At 44.4% G+C, this 10,815-nt stretch overlaps 1 protein-coding gene across 3 annotated transcripts in view; it reads right to left on the reverse strand.

The window, feature by feature from the left end:
* The window catches only part of RANBP9 (RAN binding protein 9), a 37,816-nt gene extending 27,403 nt beyond the window's left edge, over window positions 1-10,413 (reverse strand). The window contains exons 1-2 of one of the 3 annotated variants that reach the window (XM_085220141.1): window positions 9,587-10,407; window positions 1,576-1,687 (exon numbers count right to left, since the gene is read on the reverse strand). In XM_085220141.1, the coding sequence (XP_085076267.1) occupies window positions 1,576-1,687; window positions 9,587-10,022 (548 nt within the window). In that variant the 5' untranslated portion in view covers window positions 10,023-10,407. Of the gene's footprint in view, window positions 1-1,575; window positions 1,688-9,586 lie in introns of all 3 variants that reach the window. The other 2 variants (XM_085220140.1, XM_085220142.1) reach the window with 2 other exon arrangements.
* Between the last annotated feature and the right edge of the window lie 402 nt (window positions 10,414-10,815).

The raw sequence follows: 10,815 nt of genomic DNA on the forward strand, positions 1-10,815 counted from the left end.
TTGCAACAGTGAGGCATTTTAACTAATTGATCATATTAGTTGCATGCTGGTCCCCTACGGTCATGGTCTTCATGAACTCTTTTCCCATTACCAGATGCCAGGAAGAAAAAAAAAAAAGTTAAGACCGTGTGTGGAGCCAGCCAGCTGAAACAACAGGGAATGAGAAAGAACTAATAAACCCTATAAAACTGTTCTCTGTAGACCTACTTGTATATCTCTGCATTATATTCCCCAGTTTAATAATTTGAAAACAATGTATTAGTTTGAACACAGCAAAACACAGAACTGTGAGATTCACAGTGCATCTTGTCAAAAGTCTCTTGATACTGAAGGCAGGGTCTAGAGATAGAAACACCCACTGAGGCTCCACACCAGTTCTTGCTCTTCAGCAGCTAAAGCTAGATTTGACCTTGGCTCTGTGCACCCATGCTGTATTACACTATGAAGAAAATTAAAAGCTCACTTGTTAATTCACAAGTCTTAGTTACGGACAGCTCTTAAAATTCTTTACTTGAAGGTGACTTCCACTTTTGTAGACTGCCCCAAAACTGCTGCATTAGAAGCGACTAAAAGGCAGCAAAGGGTTAAGTGTCAGGCTTGGTAAAACAACTCTGTCCTTCATACACATTGGCAGCATTTTAAGGTCCATCATTTAAATAAGAAAAAGGAAAACAACCACTTCCAACCTTAACAGGCACAAATGTATTTCAGGAAAAGGAACACACATTGCTAGCAAATCACAGTACTCTATTTAACTGCCAGCAAAAGGGCAGATTTTTTTCAAGTGTTTAAGTTAAAAAAAAAAATATTCCTAAAACTGATAGCAAATCATTACCAGAAACACTAATTATTACTGTCTTAACTTAAAGATACTTAGGTCTTCACAATGTGACAACAGCAACTGCAGGTGCAAGATTCTGATAGCAAAGAAGTCTCCCAGAGAGAACTTTTGAGAACAGAACTGATAAAAACTACCACAGCCTTCAAAGGCAACAGCAATACTGAGAGTCCAGCTTTTCAAAATATTCCTTCAGAATACCAGCTGTACTCATTCATTCACTCTTGTTCTTTCTATGGTGGCAAATTCCCAGATATCCATTCAGAGCACCCTTCTGTATTCTTATAACTGCTCAATAAAAAGTAGCTTTAAGGACAATTTTACTTTTTAAAATTAACAGAGCATGCATGAAAAGACTGCACTACAGAGGTAAGTTCATCAGCTGCACATCCTAAACACTTCTTAAAAATTACCTAGTCTCTGTACAGACATACCACACCATTAAAGGTAAGAGCACGCACAAACTAAGTCATTTAAACCCCAACTCCCCTGTCACGAGCAAAGGAGGAGATGTTATCATGGCATTCACTGCATACACTAATTTGTGGAAAATTAATACCACAATCAACTTACTTAACCAAGTATCAGAGTGCAACTTCTCATGAATAATGACTTATGCTACATAAAAACTGTTAACATATGAAAAAAAGCACTGATACCAAAAACATCTGTTGACTGAAAGAAAAATGATTGAAACGATATTTTAAGTAATAATTAATAATGCATTCATTACTTACCCATCTCTTCCCTTGCTGACAATTTTAACTTCAAAATAGTATATGCCACAGGCTGCAGGTATAGGATGTGTAGCTCGAACAGAAGCAGCATCTTTTGGAGTTTTTCCATGACCTGAAAAACAATTACATTCAAAACACAATGAAAATGTATTAGAAATAACTGCAGAAGGTAAATCGAAGGTATACACACCAACTCCTCTAAACAAAAGGCTTACGTAACAAGCAAGCAATTTACAGTATTCTAGCTAGCCCTGTTTTTATGCTAGCATATTTTCTTCCAATACTTAGCTCCCATTATAGGAACTTGCACTGCAACTAAGCAAGCTTTGAGAAGTTTTGAATATATTACTCTAAAAGGTTCTATTACTATGCAACAGGAAGCTAGAAAAAGAGTTTCACTGTAGCAAGTAATACAGCTGAGAAAGGCCCATCTGGATTTAGAAGTCCTGCATGACTCCTCAAACACAGTGTTGACTCATTTTATAGACTGAGAAAATGATACAAACTAGTTTATTCCAATGCCTACTACTACTGAATTTTCAGGTTAATTTTAAGACATTTTAATTCTAATGTTCCTCAGAGTATATCAGTCATTTTATAGCCCATGCAACTTGCAATTCATTTCCACATTCTGAATGCTATTTCAGGACATTAACATCAGCCTGCAACTGAGCAAATACAGTTCCTACTCCTTAAAAGCCTCAGTAGATACCAGCTTTGCTACAACAAAAATCTCAACTCCTGCCTACTCTCAGGTTGTTCAACCTAACCCAAGAGCTATTTACACTCTGCTACCAGTGATTCTTCCAGATGCATCACCTTTTTCAAAGCCTTTTGTTCCACAGGCCGCATGGAAACAGGCTTAAGGCCTGCTGACTTGTTTTTAGCAACAACCTGTTCAAGCAAGCCCAGTCTTCTCTGAGCATACCAAAATCCCTCAGCTATTGTGTTAAAGTTATACATTGGATCATAGTATATAGTATTAAAAAAATAATAATAAAGTGGAATCTGGCAAGAGGCTTTTCAGTAAGACAGCGGATTGTCCAGGAATAAGATTGTCACTGTCATAAGAAAAACGCACGCAGATCCCATCACCAGACTCAACGTGGATCTGAGGAAGAATGAAAGAGACAGGCTCAGGCTTCAGCACTGCCACCTCCAGCCCAGACAGGGAGGCCTGCTGGCACTTGGAGACCAATCAATCTGAATATGCAAAAAAAAAAAAAAAGGGTAATATCTTCATCTTCTTCCAGTGGTGTTAATACTGGAGTTACTAACAGATTATACATCCCACATGCAGAAAGCCCAGCCACAGAGCAAGCAAGAAACTGCAGGAAAATGGCCCAGCCAGTCAGAACAATCAGACACAGCTGATCTATGCCACTAACTTCTATCTACAGAGCCCTCTAGTGTAGATGTTGCTAACACAGTAAATGCTTCTTTGCATAGAGCTAGCACCCATCATCTCTTACCAAACAACGTATATTCAGCCAAGAAAAGCTCTTCACTTCACCACGATAGCATTTGCATCAAAAACTTCTCTAGCTCAGCAAACTCATCCCTCACCCAGTTCAGGTCTGACCCACAGCGCTCTTCTGACATAACCAGTTTGCCTCAGTGTGTGACCACCTGAAGGGAACCAGCCAGCTACCTTAACTTCCTGGCTGCAAATGCACCGTTCACTTCGATGTGCCATTAATAAACATTTTATATCAAGATGTTTTGATCACCTCGTGTATTTTACTATATTATGCTTATTAACTACCTTCCGCGTGTTCCTCAGATGAGGAAGAAGTAATAATTTACTCCTCCATACACAAGACAGCACGCAACTGCTAAATTATCTCCTCAGGCAGTGTCAACCAAGGCAATAACCAAATACATAACCCTACAGCTTCTCCACGTTCCCTTGGTTTTCATGTGCTGGTTATTCACTATTTAGCTACTACAAATTAGATTATCATTCTTCAGTGTGCAGAAATACTTCAGCTAAAAAGGCACCTCAAAACTTTACAGGCACAACATGAAGTTTCTGAGAGACTCCTTTAATTCGGCAACCTGTTTAAATGAAGCACTAATTTAAAAAAGATGGGAGGGTGGCCTTCTTTTTAAGCGTCCTTAGCTTTTTATTTTAAAACAGACAGAAGTTCCCCCAATTATTCTATGCACTTGACAATCTGTAGTTTCACTTTGAGTCAGTCTCCTTATTTGGAAAAGTCTTCCACATAGATGCCTAAAGCATTAGCAACTGGACAAATATTATTGAAAATGTATACCTATTACTGAGGAGACTTTTTTTTTTTTTTTGGAAACCATAAAGTGTTTGGACACAATACCAATCCAAGATATTCTTAGCACCTCTTCCTGGAACTAGTTCCCTCCTCACACCCCCTCTCCTACTTGCAAGGACATACCATGAACCAGATTGAATTCACTGATCTGGCTTTACAAAACCCACCAGATTTTTTTAAGCAGCAGATCCATTCTTTGATCCAGTTCACAGCCACACACAGCTGTCGCAGTGCAAATGAGAAGTCCACACATGAGCACAAGTAACAGGATTACCTTACCAGCACTGCCAAACACTTCATGTGGTGAAACAACATGCTTGGGGAAGTCAGTGTCCAGAACTACTTTTGTGCCATTTAAACAAAAGACAACCTAAACTTAGAACTGCTGGTCTTTTTGTGTAATCTCCCACAAATCCTACTTTACTACCTGAGTACGCTGCTTTTATTTGCAGTTACTTAGTTATTATTTATAACAACATTGTCAATAGTATCAAGTCGTTGACTACTTTCAAATATTCCAAACACCTTTATGCTGCCACAACGTGTTAGTTGAGACCTCTGGTACTACTAAGCTATATTAGACCGCATGAGGAGCCAACTTGCTCATCTAACAAGATGAGCTAGCTATCAGTCAACTTTAAAACAAAAAAAGAGGCTCTTTACATTGCGGGTGGCTGAGCTGCAAGATTTCTTACCAAAGGACAAGATAAATGTTCATGTTTAAGCAGAAAATGAGCAAATCTCTGAAACAGTAAGCAACTGAAAAACTGTTCTGCTTGTGATGTCCTTTACCTCGTAATAGCTGGAAATGGAAACACAGAAACACCATATACGCTGACATGGTTTTACAATTTCCATTGGGCTCTTATGGCCCATGCCACCAATGGGACTCTGAGGGAGTCAGGCAGCTGATAAACATGGCATTCCATTACCATGCTCTTTGGTGATCTGAATCCTCAGTTCTTTGCTTTTGAATAAAAAGCACCTTGGACATCCGGCTCTGAACTTCTGAATCAAACGTCCCAAAAGCCTGAAGTGGATTATTTGAACACTACTCTATGTTACCTAAAGTAGAGTTATTCCAGAGCTGCAAGATACAGATAAAGCCTTAATACAAACTGTAAATCTTTAATACTAAAAATTCATTTCCAGCATTAATATGAGAATTTTGCAAACAGATGCATTGGAGGGAGAAGGGAAAACAAGCACACAAAGCTTAGGCTTTACACAGCACACCAGATCACAGACAAGTTCAATCACCACAAATGCTTTCTATTTTGTTTTCACTAAAAATGTTCAGCAAGTCTGTGTTTACTTAGTAAAGTTTAATTTTCTTTTTAAGCAGTCATTCACATTAATTACTTTTACTAGCAGTAGTATAATTAGCTCTTTAGCAAGATTAAATAGAAATTCATCTAAATTTAAATTCCATCTACTTGAAAGAGCTAATTCAGACAAAAACATATTTGGAGGAAACGTTTCAACTTCCAAAAATCTGTTCTTTGAACCGAAATCCAAGTGCATTATGCATGTGCACTGAAGTCTACTGAAATGTTGACCTCAACAGAGGTAAACATGCTTATACAGTTTAAATCCCTAAATGAAGTTTACGTAAGCTTAACTGAAGTTATTTCCAACAGGTGGTTCAATGACTTGTTCAGACTGAGAAAAGTTAAATAGCCAGGGCCTAATCATCTCTGGGATTCATTAGGAGAAGCTTTTACTGAAATGAGAAAAAAAAAAAAAAAAAAAGACGTGAGCAAATTACTGATGTTACTTCAACTTTCCCTCCCCATTTAACAAAACAAGACATCTCAGAGCTATGAGAGTCTTCAAAGCAGACATTGTGTACTATGTCTTACATGGAGTACTGAATGTACTTCAAGCGTTCTCTGCCAGTAAAATTAACACAATCCTTGCATCACTGAATGACAACACGGAATTATTACTATAAAATCCCCTTTTGTTTGTTACAGAAATTGGGAGGCAGAGTTTGCACTGGAAAATAAAATAGAATTCTTTTAGTTTGGCACCAGAGACAGTTCAAAGGCAACTGCACTGTAAATAAATGCCTGGCTAAGATTTCTGGCCTGTGACACATTAGAAGAAGTTCATGCAATGGCCAATTTCTCAAAATTGCATAACTTTTGTCAGTTGCTTTTTCTGTTTGTTTGTTTTTTTTGAGAACTGTCACAAGACAAGCGAAGTTACTAGAGGACCTTCCATGATTTTTCTCACGAGTGGCTTGGTCTGTTTACACACTCCTGCACACAAGTTCTTTCCTGCCTTGGTTAGGTCTGTATTTTTATTTCCTTACACTACATTGCATAGATTACTATCTAATGAAATCAATTTGCCTGTCTACTGGAACATACATATTACATACATCATTCATAAAAATTGCTGTCCACAAAATCCAAGTGCTAATTCCAAGTACATATGTAGAAACATTTTAAAAGATGTCTTTCTTACCTTAATAGCTAAATAACCGGTTTAATAACTACTTCACACATAGCACACACTAGTCCAAGACTGGGCCAAACTCTTGTGCTTCCTTTACCACCTTCTTCCAATTCAGTGCTGTTAATATTACAGCTACTTAAGATTAAACAAATGATACTGTTTTTTTTCTTCTCCTCTGTGTAGAGATACTACAAACAACAGTCACAAGGACAGTGTTAACTTTATCAGCTTGGACAGCTAGCAGGCAGCAACATCAAAACATACATTTGTTGTCCATATGAAAAAAAAAATGCCCTGGGGTTTAGTCTTCAATGTATTATAGTACCACCAATATACCATCAGTATATCAGTACTACATCCAGATTTTGACAATGCTTCCTAATCAAAAGCCAGAATTTGTAAAACCGTACCAGAATAAATCACTGTGGAAAGAAATTACACCTGATAAACACCACGCCGGCTCAGGCATCTCCTCTATGATCTCCCCAAATACATCTTCCTTCTCAAGTAATTCACTAAGATTCTGTGGGGTAATACAAAAGAATATGAGCACTGCATCCTCTAGTTTTGTTCACACCAACAAAATTTAAAGTGCCATCATCCTGACGCCAGAGAGACCTTGATCAATACCTGGGTTTGAAGCAATTCTGGTTTTTAAGCACACCTTAGGACAACTGCAAAAACCTACAAGATCCAGAAAGGCAGTATAAAATACGACAGCTGCAATGGGTACAAAGAGACACCTCCAGCAGCTCGCATCTCCAGACAAGTTGTCCACTGATATGAAAGAAAATTAAACATATCTTCAACACCCCAGAGAGAGGACCATGATTTCTCCAGCAAACCAACGAAGCGTAGTTTTTCACAATATGCCAGCACATCAGAATTACAAATATATGAAAAAGTGACTTTGAAGGTGTTTCCTCTAATTGTTCCCCAACCCCAACACACTATCAGAACAGAAGCAAGTACCCCCAACACACTCAGGGTGAAGCGTGACAGAGATTAAGGAGCATTTGGACAATGATCTCAGACATAGGGTTTGAACTTCGGGTGGTCCTGTGCAAGTCCCTTCAACTTGGGATGTTCTGTGGTCCTCTGATGGCAGAAAAGCGTGCCCCCTATCCACCACAGAATGGTGGATTTACTCCAGAAAAACAGTTCTGTTGTCAGAAAACTACAGAAGCAGCAGGGAAAGCTTGAGAAAGTGCATCACTAACATAAGAAAAGAGAAGAACCAATTTTGACCACTGGCTTCTTTGGCCAGACCCACCTTCTCCCCTTTCCTTGGATACTTCGGTCCACAACAACAGATCTTAATCTGAGTCCAACACATTATTGAAATTCTAACAAAAACATCTACCATTCTTTCACAAAAGCTTGGCCTTCTCAGTGATTTTGAAGTTATTTAATATCCTATAAGAAGATACTTTGAATGCTTTCTTTTGAGACCTCTACTTGCAGCTGATTTGTAGAGACAACATTTCCCAACACTAAACACATTTCTGCATGCTATCTGCCCTTATGATCCTCACTGAACCTCCTCATTTTCCTCCCTTTTATTGCATTCGTAGGGCTGCAGGATCCGGGAGGTGAAAAAAGACCGCAAACGTTTCATTGATTTCCCCGCATGGTGCCTCAGGTAGGAGTGCCCGATACCTTGCACTGCTGAGCCCAGCTGCCAGGCTGGTAACACACACTGGGGCTGCCTTCACAGCCACCTCCATTCAGCTCCCAGGGAGAAAAGAGGGGCCACTTGAGAGGCCATTCACTCCCACGTGTAGCTAGGAGAAAGAAAAACCCATTCATGACACCTCTCTTTTTCACAGACCCCTGGGCTAATTTAAGAACTCTCCAACCTCCACAACTTGCTATTACTTAAGAGCAAGAGCAAAGGCGTTTTATTGCTATGACCTACCAACTGTGCTTCACAACTTCTGGTAGAGCATCCACGGCATTTCCTACACTGTCTTTACTTCAGAGGCATACAGAGCCTGCTGTAATCTCTTGAAAGCAACACATTTCTGGTTTAATACTAAGGCAAAGAGAAGGAAACCAGAAATAGCACAAATAAAGCCTGAAAATATACTTCTCCAATTACACTGGCTGACCAGAATTAGTCTCTAAATTCTAGTTCATGAGCAAAAAGAGTAAGGCAAAGCAGAACACACAGAAGGACTTGATGGCCATAAAGCTATGATCATCCTATGAAAAAAAAACACAAAAAAACAACACGAACCGACTGCAGCCACTAAGCAGCAGAAAATACAAAACACTTCTAAAAATACAAGGTCATGAAAAACTGAACAAAAGCCAGGAAATGTGAAGTTGAGTATTAAATAACACATCCTTAAATCACTCGGGGCCTCCCAGAAACCTGCTCTGTAGCTGGTCGCCAGACTCCCACAATAGCTTCATACGGGACAGCACACTTAGCATTTTTAAGAGTATTCTGTATGTCATAATAAAGCCTCTCTATTAAAAAAAAAAAAAAAGTCCCCAAGAGTACATTTAATCCTTTCACGGCAGCCAAATCCTGCCATGTGTTTGTGTTGCCGTTTTCCCCCTGCGATTAAACAGTAACGTGTTTATCGGGATTTCACTTGAATTTCACCACCGTGCACTCCCCAGAAGGGTGACTGCGGGGTTGTTTCCTCCCCTCCCGTTCGCTGGGCACTGACAAAGGAGCCGGCTCCTCGCCGCCAGCCAGCGCAGAAGCGGTGTTGAAGCTCAGCAATCTCCCCTCGGAGCAGGCCTGGAGCACCAGATGTGGCCGTGTTTTTTCAGGTCAGAGCGTACGCCGGCGTTTCCAGCTTTTATGACATTTCATAACAACCAACACTCGCCGGTTTCCTACGCTCGCTTCTCACGGATTCGTACGCGCACGCAGTTCGATTTTTATCTTTCCTCGGAGAACCGGCAAGTTGAACCAGGAGACGCGAAGTTACAAAACCGCCTCAGCAGACACGAGTCCCACGGCCACCCCCTTCTCTCACAACCTTACAAGCTCAGGGAGCTTCATCCCATTTTTACCCCCCTAAGCGCACCGCTCCTCCCCCTCTCTCCCTCCCCCCCGGTTCCGCGTTCCCCGCAGGAAGGAGCCCCGCACCACCGCCGCCCCGAGACCCGGCGCTGCCCCGACCCGGGGACGGCCGAGGCTGGGCCAAGGGAGCGCGGAGCCGTGCGGGGGGACGCGAAGGAGGAGGAGGACGAGGGCGCGGAGCGTTATTTCCTGTTATTGTTGCCCCGGCCCTCACCTTTGTAGTGCACCCGCAGGTTGTTCTGCGAGAGGCCGATGTAACTGAATTTGTCCTTCGGGCTCCAGGAGCGGGGAAGCGGCGTCTCCTGCTCGTCCACGGCCGGGTACAACCTCTTCAGCCGCCGCTTCAGCTCCTTCTCCTGCTCGTTCAGGGCCGGGTCGCCGTGCGGGAAAGCCGCCGGGGCGCCGCCGCCGCCGCCGCTCCCAGCCGCCAAACCCGGAGCCCCGCCGCCTCCCGCGGGCCCGGTGCCGCCGGCAGCGGGTGGCGGCGGCGGCGCGGCGGTGGCGGGCGGCGGCGGAGGATGGAGCAGGAGCGCGGCGGCCGGCGCGGGGCCGGGGCTGGCGGCGGCCGAAGGGACCCCCGGCGCCGGCGGGGGAGCGGCGGCCGCCAAGGGGAGAGGCGGCGGCGGCGGCTGCTGCTGCTGCCCGGACATCCCGGCTCCGGCCTCCTCCTCCTCCTCCTCTTCCTCCTTCTCCTTCTCCTCCTCCTCTCCGCGGCGACGACCGTCAACGGATCGGCCCGAGGAGGAGCGGCGGGCAGGCCCCGAGCCGCTGAGCGAGGCGGCCCTACCGGCGGGTCACCCCCAGCCGGAGCTCCTGGCAGCGGGGGGCGGGAGCGATGACGACGGCGGGGCCGCCCGATGGGAGTCGGGAGGGGGAGCGGCGGAGCGGGGCCGGGCCGGAACGGGCCGAGAGAAGAGAGAGAGCGCCGCACAGGAGAGCGGCGCCGGGCGGAAGCGGGGCGGGCCGGGAGCGCGCGCCGGGCACCGCGGCGGGGCGGGCTCCCCGTTCTCCCCTCCCCGTTCCCTCCCGTCTCGCGCGCGCGCCCGCTCCGTCCAGCCCCGGCGCGAGGCGCCGCCGTGCGTCCCCCGTCAGCCGCGCCCCGGCCCCGCCCCTCCGCTGCTCCCGCTGCCCCCGCCTCCCGCGCTGGTGGCGGCGGGTGTCGCTCTCTGGTGGGGAGCGCAGCAGGGCGGCTGGCAGGGGCCGCGCGTTCGGTAGCGAATCTTTTTACCCACGCATACAGCGCCGTTGTTTCATAAGCGGTTGCTCGCAGTGATTGTTTCACTTGAAGGAGAACCTCCTACAAACAGGCAGGACTTGGGACGCGTTTAGGAGAGAAAGGGGTTTTCACGGGTGGGTCTTGAGCCTGGAACATCGGTCCAGCATTTCTAGTTGCTAGGTAGTTGGAGAGCAAGCACCGGAGCAGGAAATAGGGAGTTTAATTGC

Source organism: Meleagris gallopavo, chromosome 3 (genome assembly GCF_905368555.1).
Source record: "Meleagris gallopavo chromosome 3, MGAL_WU_HG_1.1, whole genome shotgun sequence".
NCBI classification, from domain to species: domain Eukaryota; kingdom Metazoa; phylum Chordata; class Aves; order Galliformes; family Phasianidae; genus Meleagris; species Meleagris gallopavo.